This window comes from Pogona vitticeps, chromosome 1 (genome assembly GCF_051106095.1).
Source record: "Pogona vitticeps strain Pit_001003342236 chromosome 1, PviZW2.1, whole genome shotgun sequence".
Taxonomy (NCBI): Eukaryota; Metazoa; Chordata; class Lepidosauria; order Squamata; family Agamidae; genus Pogona; species Pogona vitticeps.
The window spans coordinates 124110209-124132048 of record NC_135783.1 but is presented as its reverse complement, the minus strand read 5'-3'; the positions used below and the strand labels follow the sequence as shown (position 1 = coordinate 124132048).

The following is a 21840-nucleotide window of genomic DNA, read 5'->3' as shown; positions in this document are numbered from 1 at the left end:
AAAAAGACTGAAAGGAGAACCACTCTTGGGATACTGGGAGATAGCAGGAGAAAGTGCTAGGGAGACGAAGGACATAGCAGGAGAAAGAAAAGAGATGAAAAAGCCCAAAGAAGAGAACAGGGAGACGACTAAAAAACGGCAGAAAAAGGGGTAGAAGGAAGAGAAAAAGGGAGTGTGTGGGGGGAGATAAAGATGTAGGAGGTGAGTGAATGAATCACTTTCACCCTACCCAAGGGGTAAACTGAAAGAAGAAGCAACAGAAAGACACTCATGAAACCTTTGTACTGGGGAGGGATTGAGAGAGAGAGTTAAAGAAGGTGGAAACAGAAGCCAGGGACAAGCCCTGCATACAGGATAACCAGGAACCATGGAAGGAGATAAGTTTGGAGAGAAGGACTGAGACTAGAGAGCGAGAAATAGGATATAATTGCCAAGGAACAAGTAAAGGAGAAGTGGGACCGGCATCCTTGTTGTGGCGGCCTGTGCATTTGCAAACATTCACACCTTCACTGTTGGTGTAATCTGGAGATACTTTGTGGGGACTGATGCCAAAACCTGATGTTTTGGCTATGCTGGGAATGAACCTTTTAAATAAATTTAGACTGTCAGCTCAATGTGAAGAACCTTTTGAGGTGGTGGTGGAGCGACCCCTTCACAGTTAAATAAAAAGAATGTTCCTAAAACAGAATCTCATGGTTTGGGGGGGGGCAGCAAAAGTATCAGTACTGGGGGTGCCAGCCTTGATCCCAGTCACACACCATCCTCCCCAATAATGTTAGCAAAAAGGTCTGGATAATTTAATTCTTCACATTTCATTAGGAAAGAAAAAATAATACGAAGGTAATTTACAGCAGAACAAATGTAGTATGTTATGGACAGAATGTTTGACTAGGACTCAGGAAACCTGGGTTCAAATCCATGCTTGGACATAGAAACTCACTGACAGAAGATGGGAGTGACATTAGTAAACCACTCTTTAAGTATATCAAAAACCCCACTAAGGTCATCATAAGTTGGAATCAATTTGACAGCATTTAATGAGTGTATGTGTTTTGTGCCGTCAATTTGGAAATGACTTACGGTGACCCTACTAGGGTTTTCAAGTAACAGAGATACTTAAGAAGTGGTTTTAACAGTTCCACTCCCCCAGTCAATTGCTATGGCTGAGAGGGGATTCAAACCTTGTTCTCCAGAGTCCTAGTCTGTCACTCTGTCCACTACACCAGAGGTCCCCAACCCCCAGTCCGCGGCCTGGTGCTGGTCCATGGCCTGAGGTGGACCGGGTTGCAGAGAGGGACCTTCCCCCGAACCACACACACTCCTTCCCGCACAGCCTGTTTGTGCATGCACACAAGCACACACTTCTTTGAACATGCGCACAAGCTCAGGGGGGGTGCCCCGCCTTCCCCAGCCGGTCTGCAGGGCTAAAAAGGTTGGGGACCGCTGCACTACACCACACCGGGAATCCCTTAAACATGCACAATACTTAACTGTACTTGAAAGTATATCCTTTACACTTAACCTCATAGCCCCTTGCACTAGCAAACACAAGCACAACTTTCTGCTTGTGGATTATTATGCTAACCTAATACTCCATGACCATACTTTAGTAGCACTACCAGACAGCCTCAGGATCTTTGGAAGACTCACAGGGATATACATACCAACCTTGTAAAATAATTTCCCTTTAAAACCATAGTGAAAAATTTTAACTCGAGGAATAGTTGGACAATGATTGTGCAATGATGACTGGTTACTGTAGAGGAGAAAACAGAAAACCAGACAGGGAGTGGAATGAAGTCTGGAAGAAGGTATAGTTGGCACCTTGAACAAAAGCATTTTATACAGGCTGAAATCCTGTTGCTTAGTATAGGAATTTGCAACTAGAGTATATCCACTAAATTACATGGGATTTCGTAAGACCAGGTCTTCATAGCTTCCACAGACTCAATGAGCCTACTCTAGTTGCAAATTACTACACTAAGCAACAAGATTTCAGGCACAAGTCAGTTTCAGATCCCTCTTGTGTCTTTTTTCACAGCTTTTAGTCACAGCGGCATGAATTCTGTTGGCCAGCACTGCCACACCTCTGAAATGACTGTCAAATCTTACTGCTAAAAAGTCACTGTATAGCTTCAGCAGCCCAGGCTTCTCTGTAATGCACAGATGTAATAGTATTGACCAGGTCTTACTGCAACATTCACCTTAAATCCTAGCACAGAAGATACTGGAGAGAGCATCACTAGACAAAACATTTCTACTTGGTCAGGGCAGGAAGAAGCTATGTTAAGGAAAACTATGTTAAGTTCCAACTAACAGGGCAGATATTATTAGGTCCAGGGCTGGTATTCTCTTCACCTGACATGAGGGAGGAAGGGGGGGGAGTGCAACCAGGCTTAGGAGGAAAAAAACAAGGGAAGAGATTAAAGAGGTGCATGAAATCATGCACGATATGGAGAAAGAAGAAGGGAAATTTTTTCTACATAATCTCCGAGCCATCTACAAAAGCTAAATGATGGTAGATCTGCGGTAGACAAAAGGAAGTGCCTGTTCAACACAGCATATACCTAAACTGAGAGGACTTCACCACCAGAGGTTTTAGCAATAGCCATCAAATTTAGAAGGAGATTAGGCAAATGCATGCAGTGTCAGTCTGCCAATCATGATGGTTATATATTCCCTTCAGTATCTAAAGCAGTAAGAACCAGAGGCATGGTGAACAGGCTGAAAGTACATTGGATAGAGCAACTTGGGAGACTCTGGTTCAAATCCACACTCAGCCATAGAAACTCACTGGGGGTGGCAATAGTAAAGCCACTCTTTAAATATCTCACATACAGCGGAAACCCTATTAGGTTCACCACAAATCAGATGCAACTTGACAACACATGACATCACATCTAAAACAATATACCTCTGAATACTAGTTGCTGTGCAATGTAAGGAGGGTGGTACTGCCCTCATGTCCTTTCAGCTTGTGATTTTCCCTGAGGCATTTGGCTGGCCGCTCTAGGAAATTAATGTTGCCTTTGGTCTGATGCGGCAAATCTTTTCTTATGACCAGTATGATCACTCACATTTTAATATGAAAAAACACATTTAATTACCTTGAGATGTGCATTAAGAATATTTTAAAATATGACATTTTAGGACCCTCTTTGCTTTTCACAAATCAGATGAACAGTACATTAGCAGAATGATGAAACACAATTTTGATTCTATGCAGGACAATTGCAGCTGTCCTTCTGATACTTGCTTGTACAATCAGCTACTTTGCCTCTTTAGCGCATAATCTGAACGACACCTTAGCTTGTTCATGTGCCATTCATCTCATCTCCCATTCCTAGAACAGCACAGTCCTTGTACTTGAGTGATGTCATTTTCAACTGCAACTAGACCATCTCTTATTCTATCCATATTACTGAAGGTTCACAAGCTCTTCATCTTCCTAGTTTCCCTGCTCTAGCCAACAGCAACAAGATACCTCCAGTCTGAAAAGTCTTCCTCCTTCATTACATTAAGAAACTAAACTACAAGTTAGACACAATTAACCTGGGCCACTGCAGTAGCCAAACAAATGGCAAAGTAAGTCAACTGAAGAGGTAGCATTATTTTTTTGCTTGAAATATGCTTGTTTTGGATTTTTAAAAAACTTTATTTGCTTTCAACTTCTGTGGAAAATATGTATATGAATTAGCCTTACACAGAGACATTCACAATCCACTACTGATTTTGTTCATTCCACAATGAGCAAGTCTGTATCATCCCACTTATAATCTGAAACAAACTCTTCCAAAAGTATACCTATGAATACCACACAAGTTCTAATCTCTCTATAGATTCCCTCTAGATGCAGTTTTACTGCAGTTTTCCACTGGTGCCTTTTAAGTCATTACGCTTTAGGATATTTATATCCGTTTGTTATTAAGTATGTACTCTTTATCATACAGCAAAAGTAACTTTTTGTAATCATATTTTAGGCAGCTAATATTAAAAATGCCTCACCCTTCATCTAAAGCTCAGGTATATGTACAATTTCAACAACTTTTATTAAACTCTATACAATTCTTTTACATTTCAGGATCCCAATTCACAGAGAGATTAGTGCATTTCATGATTTTTCTAGAGATAACTGTTATCCACTAGAGGAGATGGAGCTAACAGGTAATAAAGGTAACATTTAGGTTTTTAACAAAAAGATGCCACTTAAAGTAAGTTTGAAGCAGTTTCCTGCTTGGCTCTGCATGCTGTTTTCTTACTAGTTCTTTCGTTTCTTTGTATCACACTTGTTCAGACCCCTTTGCTGAACCACAGCTCCTGATAATAGATATTAAAATTTTAATATCTGCCTTTTAAAGGGAAAAGAAATATGTGATTTGGATCTCCGCATATACTGGATGGACTGAAAGGACCACATATTGTACGTTTAGTGAAGGTTGGGAAGTAGGACTCCTCTCCATCATGGCAACAGGATATCATGTCCAGAGATATTATGCGAGTTGAAAACCCGAGGAATGACAAAACCCAAGACAACCTTATTGGGATCAACTGACAAATGAGTGTTCAAAAGTGAAAGCAAAGTACTTCTATATACTTTTATCCAAGGATGATGATATTAAGAACAAATTTGTCCTTCCAGTGTTAATCTACTTGGTTGTACTGCAGTCTGAGGTGATTCTTGCCCTTGAGGCCTTGACTATTTATTAGTAATGAAGAACTTGTAGCACACATTGCCCTGGCTGACAGTGAACAGAGACTGCAACAGAACATCAGGTATTGTATTTAACACCCTGATTTTTTTATACCCAAATCTAGTTAATGGGAAGTATTTAGATTTATCATATCCCACTTACCACAATGGGACCAGCTTCTACTGAAATCCAAGTTAATATACTTGGGAGCTGAAAAGTGATTCTGCTGATGTCAGTGAGATTTCTGCCACTGACTTCAGCAGGATTTGGACTGCACTATCTTTTCAAAGCAGAACAGGAAAAATATCTGTGAATCAGGTTCTGAATTTCACTTTAAAATACAGTAGATTATTCAATGCATTCCAGGTAACAAAAAATCAGAGTAAACATTCAATGGCTGGAATGCACCTAATACACATGTACCAATACAGTACCTTTACAATAAGAATGAATCTTCCCAGAATAAGCATATAAAAAGTTATAAGCTGGTTCACAATTACTTTTCAGAATAATGTTATTAAAATACATTGATGTTAAATCAAAAATATTTTACTATTTACAGGTACACAGTATAAACCTTAAATATAAGAAAAAGCCTATTTTAAGAAGTTTTAAGAGGACATTTAGACAGGTTGGCCCATCTTACAGTGCAGTGGAACCATGTCTGGCCTTTACAAAACTGCAGGCACTCACCAATCATCTAGCTGGTGCTTCAGCAGAAAATGTTTCGAATTTCACACATGGGATTAAAACCTTTCATCAAAAAGTGCCAGTTTTATTTCCACTGGATTTTACTTTGTTAAGTCCTACTCCGAGTAGCTCAGGGCATTCAACTTCTTCTCGTGCAATCTGGTTACATTTCCACAGCAGGCTGTAATTCATCTCTTCAGTGATTACACTGTCATGTTTGTATTCTGGATGGTTCGCAACAAATTCTCGCATCCATCGAGCAACTGTCATCAATTCTCCTGCAGGAGGTGTCACATGGGATATAATCAAATTCCATTATACATTATATGAACACTTTTTTGTATGTAAGTTAGCTTACTTGATGAAGTATGCAAGCCTAGTGCTCACTGGGTCTTAGCATACAGCAGCATTTGTGGCGCAAGCTGAACAGCAGTCCCAACCCATAGAACATAACAGTTTGGAATGTAAAATAGGGAGGTGAAGGAAAGGATCCAGGTGTCTTTCACTGCTTGAGGGAACACTACTTCTAAACACAAGGTCACTACCTTGCCTAATTTTGACCCTTAAATTCATACTTAGCACTGGCTGAAATCTTGTTCATTTCCGTTATCCTGTGTAAGGCTTAGGATGTTATCAGCACGAATTGGCTTTTTGAAAATTAAACATTTCCTACTTCTGTCCTGATGCACTCATAGGTCGCATGTAATCCTTCTCATTATTGGGAGTCCATGGAAGCTGTGAGGTGAAGAGGAAGTATTTAATTATCAAAAAGCACCACCACTGATGAAGTAACATTGGTGGCAGTGACTTTTGGTGATTAAAATTTTCTACTTCCTATCCTGCATTCCCCCTCTTCAGTTTCTGAGGCTTCTTAGGGATCTCTTTTTGACTAGGAAAGCCTTTGGGAGTTCTGGGAGGGGAGGGAGTCTTTAATATCCCAAAGAGGGGGGAAAAATCACTGCTAGATTACTGCCAATGATCCCAATCCCACCAATGGTGTTGCTGTTTTTTTTTAACATTAAAGCCCACATATCACCACTGTCCCAATGCTCACAAAGGCTTCCCCAGGTCAAAAAGGATCCCTCAGAACCTGAAGGGAATGGAAATACGAAGCTTTAAATTAATTAGAGTAAGACCGGAGGCTTCACCGTTCACAACCATATAGCTGCACCAATAGAATTTCAATGACTGTGAAGTGAGGACTTAATTCTACCAAGTTTATCTATTCTTGTTACAATTTGATTATGTGCAAAAAGGTCTGCAGACAAACTTCAATTTCTGAACGCATTTTTCCCATTAAAAAAATGAATATATAACATGGCATTCAAAGTTGCAACAAACTTTTGCAGGCAATTAACTTTCTATTTGTATGTAAAGATGTGGGGGGGTAAACAGGGAATGGAAATAACTAGACATCAAAAACTGTTATTAGGCAAATGAGATACATTAAATGTTGATCTACTACTTAATTTTTTCCTTTGGCTTGTTTTAGTCTTTTTAATTGATGATTTTAATTTTATGGCCTTTTTGGGCTGTAAACCGTACAGAGTAGATTCGTCTAGATGGGAGGTACAAAAGTCAAACAAACAAACAAACAAACAATCTATTTTGGTCATGGAAAACTTTCGAATTCAAAATTCTCCAGGGAAACCCTTATCACTGCCTACTTCACAAATATCTCCATACCTGATGCTCTCTTTTTTATTAATTTTAGGTAGTTCAGAATGCTACACCTTGTATCCACATCCACTTCCATGTTCTCAAGGTAGGAATTTAAAATTGGAATTAATCCAGGAAATACTCCCTCCTGTAAGAAGCAGAGAACAGTTGAAAAATAATAATACTTCAAATCCTTAATTTCCTTTTTCAAGGGATTCTCCGACTATTACAGAAAGAAGATCCCCTAAAGGGAGAGTCATATTGGAAGATGCAGTAGCATTTGCAACTGTCACCTGTATCCTCAGCTGAAGGAAAGCTAAAATCCATCTACTGACTTTAGGTCAAAATACTTTAGGTCCTGATTTTACTTCTTCCTGCATCAGTTCAGTGATGAAGAGCTAAAGAAATGAAAAGGTTGTGCCTAACTGCAAGTTTATTGATACATCAAGACTGAAGAACTCCAGAGGATGGTGCGTGCATACGCTGCACTAACTGGATCAAGAATCAGAATGCCAAGACATATACTAGGAGAAGTCCTTGCAAATGGTTATGGTTCTTACTGCTGCCTTCTCCAAAATTTAGAAAGCTGTCCTCACCTTTCCATTGATTATTGTATCTATGCTCATTAAAGTATATTCTTCTGCATCATTTTCTGTACCATTTTGAGCTGGGCCACATCCATCCACTACAGCATTGCCACCTTTTCAATGGATGACAGATTGGGTGTGGGATTCAGGGGTGAGGAAGAAGACAGAAAAATCCAAAGAAGGCAATTAGTTTCATATTTGTTTCATATTAAATTGTCTCACAAAAATCAGACGACAACCAAGCAGAAGCATACCTTTGCTAATGTCTTTCCTGAAATAAAACATGCCCTGACGGACAGCATCCCGTTTCTGGGCCACTTTCATGTTTTCATCCACCTAAAAAAGGGATATGGAAGAAAAGTTATATAGGATTTCTTGGAAGAGGGATAAGAAAAGAATTTGCACACTAGGTCTACAGGGTATAGAAAATATTTTGTAGGACTGGTTTCCTAAATGGAATCATGTATGCAGCTATCTCTCAGACAACACCTGAAGTTCTTCTAACAACTATCATGGAAACAGCTGCTGACTCACCCTTCTCTCCATACCATTCTTTATACAGCCACACAATCAAAGGGGCAGACATTAGCAATTTGAGTTAAATGTATTCGCGAAGGCTTTCACGGCTGGAATCTAATGGTTGTTGGGGGGTTTTTGGGCTCTTTGGCCGTGTTCTGAAGGTTGTTCTTCCTAATGTTTCGCCAGTCTCTGTGGCTGGCATCTTCAGAGGACAGCAACCTGTGCTCTGGTCAACTACACCAGAGCACAGAGTGCTGTCCTTTGAAGATGCCGGCCACAGAGACTGGCGAAATGTTAGGAAGAACAACCTTCAGAACACAGCCAAAGAGCCTGAAAAACCCAAACAACCAATTTAACTTTGAGCTGATTACGTACTAAGTTGAAGAGAATCAACAATATTCTAATAACACAACTTTACTGTTTTTCCAAAAGTTAACATTTACAGTACATAGAACCAGAGTGCTCTTTTCAAAAGTTTGGTTTCCAATGATAAAAACAATAACCAATTGGATGACTAATGTTTTAATTTCTACACCAGTGTTTCCCAGTCTGGGGGTCATGACCCCTAAAGGGGAAGAAAAATGTTTTTGAAGGTTGTGGGACACCTTATATGTGTTGTAGCCCTTGTTTAATAATTTCTTCCTTGACCTTTCAGAGCGCAATATTATAATTAGTGTGCATGTGAATGGTTACAGAGGGGAAGTCCAGTAATTAGGTGATAATAGGATTAGGAAGGCAGCGCGTGCCGCCACAGCAGTCAGTCAATTAGGCGGGAAAAGCAAATCAACAAGTACTTGCAGTGAGAATCAGTCAGGATAGGGAGAAAAGTCATTCAGTCCGAGGTCAGGGCAACAGATAGGCGGAAAGTCGAAAAAACAAGCCGAGTCAGGATCAATAATAGCCAATTTAACAGTGCGAATATAGAGCTCTAGGCGAGAGGTTCCAACTCCGTGGGTGGAAAAAATGGAACTGAGAGCTGAGCCAGGCAGAGCATGCGCTATAAGGGGCAACCTAAACTTTGTTACTTTTTTCTAAAGCTCTAGACGATTCCAAGAGGACCAGAGCAGGTGCTGTTTAACCCACTTGTGTGCATTCACAGAGGCCACTATGAAGAAGAAAAGTGTTTTTGAGGGTTGTGGGACACCTTATATGTGTTGTAAGGTAAAGGTAAAGGTTCCCCTTGACAATTTTTGTCCAGTTGTGATCGACATCCCCGTTTCCAAGCCATAGAGCCAGTGTTTTTGTCCGAAGACAATCATCCATGGTCACATGGCCAGTGCGACTTAGACACGGAACGCTGTTACCTTCCCACCAAGGTGGTCCCTATTTATCTACTTGCATTTGCATGCTTTCGAACCGCTAGGTTGGCGGGAGCTGGGACAAACGACGGGCACTCACTCCGTCGCATGGATTCGATCTTACGACTGCTGGTCTTCTGACCCTGCAGCACAGAGGCTTCTGCGGTTTAGCCCGCAAGCGCCACCACGTGTTGTAGCCCTTGTTTAATAATTTTTTCCTTGACCTTTCAGAGCACAATATTATAATTAGTGTGCATGTGAATGTATGAGAAACAGGCCCTCGAGGGGGGAGAAGCCTCTACATTCTGAGAAGGAATGGTTTTGCCCTATTAAGATACCTTTTTATCCAAATGTGGGGGTTACTTGGTTACCTGGCTGATGTAAAAGGACGCTGCAACTTGAAAAAGGTTGGGCACCACGGTTCTACACCCTTTACATATGAAATGTTTTAGGTTCAATCTGTTGCATCTCTAGTTAAAAGGATTACGTGGTGTGAAAGATCTGCCCCTCACAGGAGACAATATTGGGCTAAACGGGCTACTACTCTGATCTGGCAGCTTCCCTGCCCACACAGCCCAACAATATCTACTACACTATTTATGGAATTCTGGGTTTCATCAATGTGATGATGAACACTGTCAGAAATCTACCAAACTGGGTGGCTTTGTTGAACCATCAGACAGAGATGAAGAGCGTGCTCTCAATAGCACTTCATTCCTGCTTGAATTAAATGCACAACACTACCTACAATTCTGTGAAAGACACAGTGGTTTCTGAACTGGAAAACACGGTTAATGGAAGGACACTGATAACTATCGTGAGGTTAAAATTCTGTGAAAGACACAAGGGATTCTGAACTGAAATACACTGTTAGTGGAAAGACATGGATAATTATTGTGAGGCTAATCTCCTTCATTTTCTAAAGACATTGTAAGATATTATACCCAGGGGAGTGAGCAAAATAAATTCTAAAGAGGATATCTTAATTTCAAGTTACATGTGGTATTGATTTAATCTAGAGGGAAAAAACTTACTTTTGCAACTATGGACCATAGTCCACAAAAGCTTACACTGGCATAGTAAATGATCATTAGAGGTGTGTCATGCCCTTCTTTAAAAACCTCAACTCCCAGAATGCTCCAATAATTCCTCAGTTGAATTCTGGGAGTTCCTACCCATAGAGACACATATACAGATACCTATCTTTCATACACTGGGAGCAGGGCCTATCTTCTAGACTGTTCTGGGTCAACTTCCTGTACAAAAAGAAACCTGCCCCAAGTGCTTCCTGGGAAGCTTACATCTTGTGGGTATAGTGATTTGGGGGTCCCCTCCATAGAGTTTACTGACCAGCACAAGTACACCTCCCACAAAGACCAGGCCTCCCAGGAAGTACTGGGGTAAGCTTCTATTTCATACAGGAAATAGGCACATGACACCCTGTAAGATAGGTCCTGTTCCAGGTGTGTGAAATGTAGTTATTTGCAGGTGTCTCTGTGGGGAGAGCTCCTCAAATTCTAGAGAGCAGGAGAAATTAATCTTGCACTCTAATGCTCAGAACTGTTCTCAACCACTGTATCAAAGATATGCTATGCAACCAGATTTGGTTATGCAACAATATCACTTTTGATGAAAAAATATTGATAATCATTGGTAGCCACAGCTGAACAATCACTTATAAACACCCAAATAGCCATTTTACAATGAGGGCAAAATATTTCTCATGCCCCCTTCTCTTTGACTCCAAGAAATGACTGAACATATGTAGCCCCATATACTTGACTCAGTGCTAGGATCTGTAAGATTTAAAAGGAGATTGACTATACACTTACAAAATATTCTAGTCTGCCTGGAGCATTCCTCCCCAATAACCCTTAACATTAAATTAATCTTCATCTTCTGGACATGACCCAACAACAATCTCATTCAGAGTACAAGCTACAGATTCTATGAATTCTTAATGAAGAGCACAGTAGGAAAGAAACTGCTAATAATTTTGGGTCATTTTTGAGCGACACAAGAAGAGCCATCAAAAAGAGAATGGCAAGTATAAAAATCCTAGCAACAGAAACACATCACAAATCTACAAAAAGGAGGAAAAAATGCTTCTATTGGGGACAGGAAGGGAAGAATGGTGGGTAGAGAAGAAATTAAACAGCAAAAACCCCAAAGGTAGCCTAATAAGATCACCCTGTATTTTTTGCAGTTGCAGTTCAAATGAAACACAGCAGTATACTAAATCCTAAGAACATGTTTTTCATTAAACATATTTGACATTAAGCATTTAGATCACATGACCTTTACAAAAACTAGTTTGAACACACAGGGTGGTTTGTTCCTGAATACATTCCCAGGGGAGCACAGAATGACTTTCTGAGAGAGAAAAGACTTTTTAAAAAATTTCGGGAGCTCAAGAGGATGGGTGGAAAACCCCAGGGGTGCTCAGGGGTCACAAAACTGATATGGGGACTGCTGTGGCCCATGGGCCATATATTGCTCACTCCATTATATATATATTTTCAATTAACATGTGTATTTCAGCAGATCAGCGTTCTTGTGGGCAACCTTCATGACTACCACATTCTTTTAGAGACTAAAGGCAGATATAGAGAAACCTGATGTAAGCCATCCTGAATTCATAAGCTGTAAGCACAAAATAATGATTTCACTCAAATCCTTTTTTTTTTTAATTTTTTTGGTAAGGGATCTCTCCAGTCTTCTTCCACACAGCCTGCAGCCTGCTGCTTTTCAGTAAACAGCACCCTCTTGCTTCAATTGCTTAACTCTTTTGCTCAATGTCTCTAGTCCAATACTATCCTTTTTCTTCTATTTTTGTCCATGCATCACCAACTCTGTATCCTTTCCTTTATCTTCATTGTTGGCTCCTTCACATCCAGAGACGATCTTAGCCCTTGACTCGATGCATTGTTTTAGACTGAGCCAATTTCCCTTTCCCTCAAAGATACTGAACTGCAAACTACTGAGCACTTTCAACAACAGAACCAAACAATCCATACCAGGACGTTTCTGTGGCTTCAACACTTCAAGTGCCATCTTATATAGATTCTGTCCTTCATTTAACAAAATATATTGGGATGCTTTTTCAGAATCTTCAGTAGTGGGGCAATACAATGTTTTAAAAAAGAAAATAAATTAAACTCAAATGCTCACCTATGAAAGATCCAAGACATGGAGCTTTAAGAAAAAAAATATCACAAGAGTCCTGATAACGGACAAACTAGCAGCGATGCTAATGAGATTTCTATAGTTATTAAACTGAATAATTAGAATTTTTTAGAATAATAATATACACATCTCACCCCCTTCCCTGTTTGTCTGGATGAAACATATACATCATAAAAATATATATCTAAAAGTTCAGTTGAATTACTAGAAAGATGTCACTTTCTCATGTTTAAAAAGCATAGTTTTGCAAGCAGACTTTTTATAGTTCTTTCTTTTGTCTTAAAAGATTATATTGTAAAAATAATGTTATTAGACAATTCACAAAATTCACTGCTAAAACATCTTGAATGCAAACATCATGGTCTAGATTACTACTTTAGCTCTGCGAATTGAACATTACTCTGTAGCATAAGGTGCTGCAAGAGGAAGGAGAAACTCTCCTAAGTTCATGAACAAACAACAGTGTCTCTGCTCATGCAACACCACGTGTGAATCCAAGGGATTCCTTCAGGAAGAGGGCAAGAATGAAGATGTGTCATTTGGGCTTTTTGGACTGCAAATTCCCAAGAATTCTTTAGGCAGAACTGTGCGAGTTCCAGTCCACTGACCTGTATCTACAGGTACATTCATTCCACTCATCTGGCTAAGGCTGAAGCCTCTGAGGCTGTACAGCATTCTAGGCCTCATTTCCTGCTGCCATGCTCCCTGGGTATGGTAGTCTGGCTGCCATTTAGGCTGTAAAGCTTATACCTCCTCAAGAACTACCATGTCCAGGAACCAATGCAGTAGCTTCCTCTAAGGAAGGACTGAAGCTGGAAATAATGCCTAGAATGCTATTCAGCCTTGGAGGACTCTGATTTGTTCAGGTGAGTCGAATGAAGGTGTTCTGAGATTTGGAGTTAAAAAAAAGACTAGCACACTCCAGGAGGGAAACTTGTTTAAAATATTGCCTTTAAATACAGACCTCTTCAATAGGATGAGCAGAATCCAACTAAATATTTATGTCTGTGTAAATGCAATGGTGTAACTTGGATCAGTGAACAACTGTTAATTAACAAATCCGTGACTGAATTTCTAGCAGTGAGCCAGTTCTGTGATTGAGACAAGACTAAGAATTAAATTAGGGACTTGTTAATTAGCTGCTATTTGTTAATTAGCTGCTAGTTATGCCACTGCACCTATCCAGGTGTAAATATTCATTCAGACTCTGCCAGGTGTTTTTAGGGATCAGGTTACTTGTACCTGTTTTGAAAGCAGAACAACTATGCCATCATTTGGGAGTTTGGAAGTAATGCCTTTAGTTTACAGCACGAGTGACTCTCTTCTCTAAAGGTGGAAATCACATCTTATTCTTGACAGGGGACCATTACCACAAATGACAGCCCTGTGCCAAGTTCTTCAATATTCTCTTTATGTTAGGCAGATTATCTCATATTATCATCTTATACCATTGCTATCCCATTCCAAATTAACTGGTGATGCTGTAGGGACCTGACAATGCTCACCATGAGGTCTTTTATCATGGGTACTGGTGACAAACTGAGGAGAGTGTGACTCAGGGATGCACTTTGCATTAAAAGCATGCTGCTTATATACCGCCCCCATGATGCTTAAAGCACTCTCTGAGCAGTTTACAAGTTAATTATGAAGGCTTAACATTGCCCCCCCTCCCAATTGAGCTGGGTTACTCATTTTACCAACCTCAGAAGGACAGAAGGCTGAGTCAACCTTGAGCCAGCTACCTGGGATTGAACCCCAGGTTGTGAGCACAGTTTTGGCTGCAGTACAGCAGTTTAACCACTGCACCACAAGGCTCTTCTAAATGTAATATGTAGTCTGGTCTTAAGCAGATTCGTTGCGGCAACTGCTCCCTATTATTAAAAGCCTGGTTCACACTGCACCAAATGCTTTCTGATGTGACAGGGAAGGGGAAACTAAATTACATTGGCCAACATTTTTAACTTTAATATGAAATGTCTGTTTAATTTGCACTGACTAATATTTAGAAAAAACTAGCTGTTGAGATTCAGCTGAAACACTACTAGGTACCCAAATTAGTATTTAAACTGCCATATATAATACTTTGGGGAGCTAGAATAAATTAAAGACAAGAAAAAGCACTTGAATACAACATTTAAGAACACATGGGTCACGTAAGCAGAAAAGGAATAATTCCCTCCTTCTAAACATCTTGATTTAATATGTTTTATATGGTTTTAATAATTTTAGCTGTATATTTTATAATATTTTGTAAGCTGCCCAGTAGCAGCATGATCACTAAATGGGCGGAGTTTACGTTTAAATAAAATAAAATAAAATATTTACCTTGGACAAAGGAATGAGAAAATCCAGCTTGTATGACAGAATGACTCGAGTCAACAGCACTACAAATACAACATATGCAGAATTCTCGAAGTCTGTTAGCTGGACCTAGAGGATCAGAAAGATTAAAAATAAATTGTTAACAGAAACATCCACAAAATGTACAAGCCACCCAAAAAAACTGTATGTCATGTTCCTGTATATATGACATACACACAGGAACATAACATACAGTTTTTTTGGTGACTGGAATTAGGCGTAGTGAGAGAAAAGACTGAAATATGGTATGCTCTCTTTCAAAAGGTATAAAGTGAACTGAAGACACCATGTTATGTAGGCGTAGTTCTCTGCAACCAACAAAACTGAATCCAAGAACAAAGTAGGTTCTAACTCGCAAAGTGAGATTTAGCATTGTAACAAAAGGGAATCTCTACTCAACAGTGAAAGGGAGAGGGGTTAATATATATACATTAGAGACCAGATCTCTATGAATCTTGGAAAAATACCATCTGATTCAAAATTTGGTGAGACAGCAATGTTGCAAACAATGTAGAGAAAAAGCCCTACATTTTAGAGTTTCTAATAAAGGCTATAAAACAAGGTTTTTCTAAGCTTGTGTCTTTTCCAATGATGCCCTGAAATATTATGCTTTGGTAAGATGAAAACTGATCTTTAGGGCAGACCTAGACATCCTTACAAGACACTTGTACTGCTGCATGTCTCCTTCTGAATATGCCAGAACTGCAAGCTATTCTACTACAAATGAATCTAGTATAGTGAAAGCAGTAATAGCTACATAAGTACACACACTTCATACAAATACAAATCAGAATTTGTGCAATATTAAACACTGAGGACAAACTTAATGAGCTAGAAATCTCCATTATCAGTAATCTAAAGATGACCCTGGTTAGCACTAGGCACTGAAAATGGACTCTAGTCTTCGTATCACATATCTGAATGGAGATGAACCTAACACAACTATGCTGTTATTAAGAGATAAATAGTAAGCACGAAGAGTGTCAAATTCTTGACTGCTGTTTTGAGATTTTCATTTCCAGAATAATCTACTAAACATGTTTATACCTCACCTCCATTGGTCTGAATTCAACTCTCCATCCAATATCTGAATTTGGAGGTGGAGGTTTAAATCTCATTGTCTGCCAGTTTGTTGACTGAATATTCTATAAGAAACAAAGTATGCATTAAGTTATGAGCTGGAACTTCTTTTCAGAAGAACAAGGTAGATTTGATTTAAATCAAATTGATTTAACTCACAATTTAAGTTTTAAAAAAATCAATCTGATTATTTAAATTCTTTTTAAATTTACATTGTGATTTAAATCAATTTGATTTCTAAAAAAATCATCGATGTTTTTATTCATCATGCAGGTTAAAAATCACTGATTTTTATCCACCCTGTGGTTCCACAAGTGGTCATCTGGGAATTCAACAAATATGGGTTGTTTCTGCATCTGAGCAAAATTCCTTGGAACATTCCTGAGCCTAAAACTGTTAGACCACCTCCCCTTAGTATGCATGTTCCCCGCACTTAACAGTCAGCCCTCAGTTCTCCCAGTCTGCTACTGATAGGGAAAAATAGCTGCATGGAAGACTAAGGGGAGGATGGGTGGGTTGTGTCCATCCACAGATGACCACTCAAAGAACCACAGTTATAGGTAAGTCACCCAGGTTCTTCCTAGTCTCTGTGAATCACATAAGTGGGTGACTGACAAGTTCACTTACTGGATGGTGGGATGTCACACCAACACAGATAAAACCGCTGTTCTGATAAACGCAGCATCAAGGTTTGCCCTGGTGTCCAACCAGTAATGTTTGATGAATGCTGAGGACTGTGACCACATCACTGATTTGGAAATAACTCTTAACTGAATCGAAGAAAGGCTGCAGATACAGGAACAGCTCTAGTAGAATGTCCCTTCAAAGAATTTCCCCCCCCCCCCAGTTGACAAGACAGTGTGATTGTGTTCACAAGCCATTTCAATATGTGTTGTGTACATGATCTGTTCATGTATTTTGGATCCCTGATAACTGACAAATAGTTTCTTAGATTTTGGAAGTGCCCAGTTCTCAAATTACAGAAGGCCAGAGCTCTGTGGACATCCAAATATGAAGTGCTTTTTCCAGTTCTGCTGAAGGCAATGGAAAAAAGATTGGAAATACCAGGGGCTTCTTAAGATGAAGTCCAAAATTACTTTGGGTAGTAAAAATATGTTGGTGAAAAATGTAATCTTATCCTAATAGAATTTCAGGAAAGATGCATGAAGCTGGAGAATGAATGGGTTACCTGCTCTCCACATTGAGGTTGTTGCTACTAGAAATACTGTTTTGTACGTAATGAGTCTTAAGTCTGCAGCTGCCATAGGCTCAAATATTGGTTTCATGAACTGGTTGAGCACTAGTGAAAGTGACCACTGCGGAGATGCGTCCACACATCAGGGAAGACATTCTGTAATTCCTGTAGGAACCTTCTGAGAGTTGAATTTAAAAAAAAAAAGAGATGCTTTGGAATCTGCTTTGCCATTATTTATCGCTGATAGATAAACTTTTAGGGAAGAGTATGACAAACCCTTTTCTTTCAGATGCAAGAGAAAAGGTAGCATCATGTGTAGCAAGGGCTGGAGTCTATGTTCTCCTAATGGTTTTGCAAAGGAAGAGAATCACCATAATTTCTACATCCGGTGGTTGATTTTCTAGATTCATGGACAATTCTACAATTCTGTTGGAGAATTCCGTATGCTGTCAACTTCTGCCTGGCTAGGTCTGATTAGTGAACTGTCCCTCTGTTCTGAAACAGCAACTGTGGGATGACTGGCAATTGGTGACTGTTGTCATTAGCTTTAACACTGTGAACCAGGCCTGCAGAGGCCACCACAGAGCTATCAAAATCGTGTTGGATTCTTTTGACAAAGTTTTAGTACTATTTTGTGGAGCTTTGGGAATCAAGTTTTCTCAACCAGCAAGGTCATGAAGGCAATTCCTAGAGTTTTCTCCCTGGCCTGCCCAGGAGCAATATTTTTGTATTTCCTGTCGTTTGCAATGGTGAATAAATGTATATTTGGATGTCCCCAGAGGCCACAAACTTCACTGAACACACTCATGGTCTCATCACTTCAGGTTGTCAACTATTTGGTTGTCTTCCCTTGCTACATGGATGGCCACTGGTAAGATGTGATGTAGGACACACCTCCACCAAACTGGATTGTCAGCTACAACAGAGGTGTTGAGTGCATTCTACCTTGTTTGTAGTGGTGTTATCTGTACTGTCTCAAACGCTCTGAAAGCCTTTATCACTGCTAGCAATTCTAACTCATTTATGTGGAGCGTTCTCTCATTCTCTCATTCTTGGACCAGAGAGCACAAATTCACTGGTTCTGACAGTGTGCCTCCCAATCTGTCAAACTAGAATCAGCATTTACATGGACCCTGGGCCTGAGATGCTTGAACAGCCTTCTCATGTTTAGACTGAATTTGCTGGTCCACCACAAGAGCTATATACCTAGTTTGTGGGCCACAGTTAATCTTTTGAAGTACATTAGGTACTATTTTTAAGGGACCTCATTCTCAGGTTGGCATGTGGAATTACTGCTGAAGATGATGCCATAAGACCTGGTAATCATTGGGCCACATGTGTTATAGCCAACACACCTGGCTTGAATTTTGCCATCAGGATTAGAAGCTTGTCTATCCCATCCTAAGCAGGCTCTTGGAATTCTGGAGTCTAGTACTGCTCCAATATATTGGACTTTCTGATCTGGTTTTAAATGTGACTCTTCTGGCTTTACGCTAAGGCATTCAACAGCAGACGCAAAGTGAAGGAGGCATCTTTCTGCCTTGCCCTGGAAATGGCAACAATCAACCACTTGTCTATGGATGGAAACACTGTTATACCATGGATTCTGAATAAAGCAGTGACTGGTGTCATACACTTTCTTAAGACTTTGGTATTGTAGGTAGATCAAAGAAAAATATAGGAAACACCCATGGCCTTTATGGATAGTAATATGGAAATACTGTTCAGTGCCCTTGACATAGCAAACCAGTTTCCCTTCTTGAGAAGTGGCAATATTGTTTTTAGTGTCACCATTTTGAATTTCTTGGAATTGATATAAGAATTTACATTTTTCAGGTCCAAAACTGATCTCAAGCCTCTGTCCATTTTGAAACCATAAAATAATGAGCATAGAACCCATTTGCAGACATTTCTGGAGGAATAGGTTGTATGGCATCTTTTTTTAAAAGAACATAGCTATTTCCTCCACCAGAACTTGAGATGGTGCTGTAGATCTGAAGAGACCTATTGGGGAGAATATATATACATTCTATAGCATAGCTGTGTTAAATAACAGCCAAGACTCACTTGTCATTGGTGATGGTGTGGCAGATGGTCAGAGGTGGCTATAACTATGGGATGCTATCTTCCATATAGGGGGTCAAAGGGCTGTGGATCTTGTAAAGACAGTCAAAGGTGCTGCTTTGACTTCTCCTGTGATGTCAGGCTGTTTAAATCTTTGCTTTTGAGTGTGTTGCCTTTAGTAATTGAGAATGGTGAAGGTGATGGCTTTTGTTATTCAGAGGGAAATGTGTTTGATGAGTATGAGTATGAACAAGTATGAGTATGGTCGGTATTGCTTTGTTGATACTATGAATAAAACCTCATTCTCTTGGTGGTATTCCTTTTATTGTGTAGTTTGTCCATGATGTCACTCATCTTTTTGTTGCAGAGGTAGGTCTTCTATTCTGGACTCAGAGTCTTCTGAGATACCAACTAAGCAAATCCAAGCAAAATGTCTCAAAGCTGCTGCTGCAGACATGTTCTTGGCAGCACAGTCAGTTACAGAATGCATCTGTTATGTAGCAAGTGACATCTGGACCATTAGGGCTATGACTCTCTTATCATCAAGCAGACTGTAGAGAAGAATTCTGAATTTTGTCCCACAAAAATCTCTGGTATGCCCCCACTGCACCTTGGTACTTGGCTATTCTAATTCCTAAGGCTGCAGAGTAGAGTATATTTTCCTCCCTATCATTTCCATTTTACAACCATCTCTGTAACTGAGAGTTGTATATGGTGCTCTTTTGTTCTAGTTTGAGAAGCCTCAACAATGTGGCACAGGAGGTTGCAAGGAATTCTGATGTTTCCTGGTGGAAGACAATGATTTGGTAAGTATTCTGGTTGTGTTAGCCTCTTCCTCTTTAGGGGTGTGCTTCACCCCCTCTTTAGCATGCTTTGGTATCAAACCATTACTAGTCACGTGAGACTGATGTTTTGACTTGGTCTGACTAACATTAGTGTCCTTTGGAACTGATGAATGCCTGTCAGTGAGGGGAATCTTGTTATTGCATGCTAATCACTTCTTAAAAGGGCCCACCATGGTCATAAAAGGCAGGAAGGCCTAAAATATGAGAATTTTTTTACAGGAATATTCACGGCAATAACAGAGAAGGGTAGACACAGACAACAGTTGATGATGAACAGTAAGAGCTATTTACAACAATACAGTGAAAAAGACTCTAGACAATGCTCTGAGATGTTTCCTCAGTAGTAGCTGAAAGGGAACTGAAGGCCAATCATTATGTGTGGGAGCATGAGTTCTACATGGACCTGGTTTAACCGTTTTCTTTAGGCTCTTTAATGTTCTGAGTTTTGCAGAGGTGCAAAAACCACCTTACATGTGATTCACAGAGACTGTGACGAATTGAAACCTCCTGATCAGAAGCACTTGAAATGAGCTCAGGTTTGAAAAGTCACAATAAAAGCAACACATTATTAAACTGTAGACCCACCCAGGTTCCAAGGATCCCTGGGACATCCTTTTCTACTGGGGAAGCCTTTGGGAGGCTCAGGATGGGGGTAGGTGGGGAATACAATAGTCAAAAACTGCCACCAGATCACTGCTGGAAATTCTGATCCTGCTGGTGATAATCCAGCAATAACTTTTGCTATTAAATACTCCCTCTGGTTGTCCCGAGGCTCCCTAAGTGAGGGACAGCCAGAAAGCAATTCTTCACCACAGTACTACACCACCTTTCAAAGACAGTTGGTTCCATGAAAAGTGTAAACATGGCCCTTTTCTTCCTTTCCTTTAGATAATGTGCCAAATCAGTTACATCAAAGCCTGGCTTGTTTTTTAAACAGTTATCTATTTGTTTTCACTTTTCTTGTTGCACTATACTTTTGCTGGTATCTGACAATCTAGAACCACCTTTGTCTTCAAAATAAGCAGTGATGTAACATACCTTTCTAACATTGGCACATGTGTTATGTATGAGAACACCACATGCTATTGTATATAATTATTTGGCATATCAGAACAGTTGTGTGCTTGACTTGTTTATATTTCACGCTCTATAACAGTCCCATAATATATCAAACATCTCTATGTAGTTCACAATACATTAAAAAATTCCATCATATACAACCTCAAAGTGGTCAGATTCATTTGCATCATCCAGATGTATTTTCTCTTCAAAGAGAGTAAGTGGATCACGAATAAATAAGTGAGCAATGTGTTGTGCCAAAAGATGGTCAATGCCTGCAAAACCAAGAAGTTGGGCCATTTTTCAATATTAAAAATAAAACTGACCCACCAATAGAAAAAGATTAAATGAACACATACTCATCTGAAGTTATTTCACAAAATATGATTTGAGACAGAGTGGACCATCATCACAAACTCATGAAAACTGAGTTTTTGGAGTAAAGAGGATAAATATGCTTTCCTAGTTGATAATGTTGCTATCAGAATTCCATCCAAATATATCCCATTGCTCAAGCCATATATGAGATTTATAGAGGGGACAATCTCTTTGGAAAATTGATTATTACATGTACTACTGCAGAATCATTACATTTCAAGCACAAGT

General features: G+C 39.7%; 1 protein-coding gene across 1 annotated transcript in view; it reads right to left on the bottom strand.

Annotated features, from left to right (window-relative positions):
- Positions 1–3078: 3078 nt before the first annotated feature.
- GCLC (glutamate-cysteine ligase catalytic subunit) overlaps positions 3079–21840 on the bottom strand; it is a 42177-nt gene continuing 23415 nt past the window's right edge. The window contains exons 10-16 of the mRNA XM_020813822.3: positions 21397–21509; positions 16044–16136; positions 14956–15060; positions 7882–7963; positions 7637–7740; positions 7068–7188; positions 3079–5659 (exon numbers count right to left, since the gene is read on the bottom strand). Of these exons, the coding sequence (XP_020669481.2) occupies positions 5451–5659; positions 7068–7188; positions 7637–7740; positions 7882–7963; positions 14956–15060; positions 16044–16136; positions 21397–21509 (827 nt within the window). The 3' untranslated portion in view covers positions 3079–5450. The remainder of the gene's footprint in view (positions 5660–7067; positions 7189–7636; positions 7741–7881; positions 7964–14955; positions 15061–16043; positions 16137–21396; positions 21510–21840) is intronic.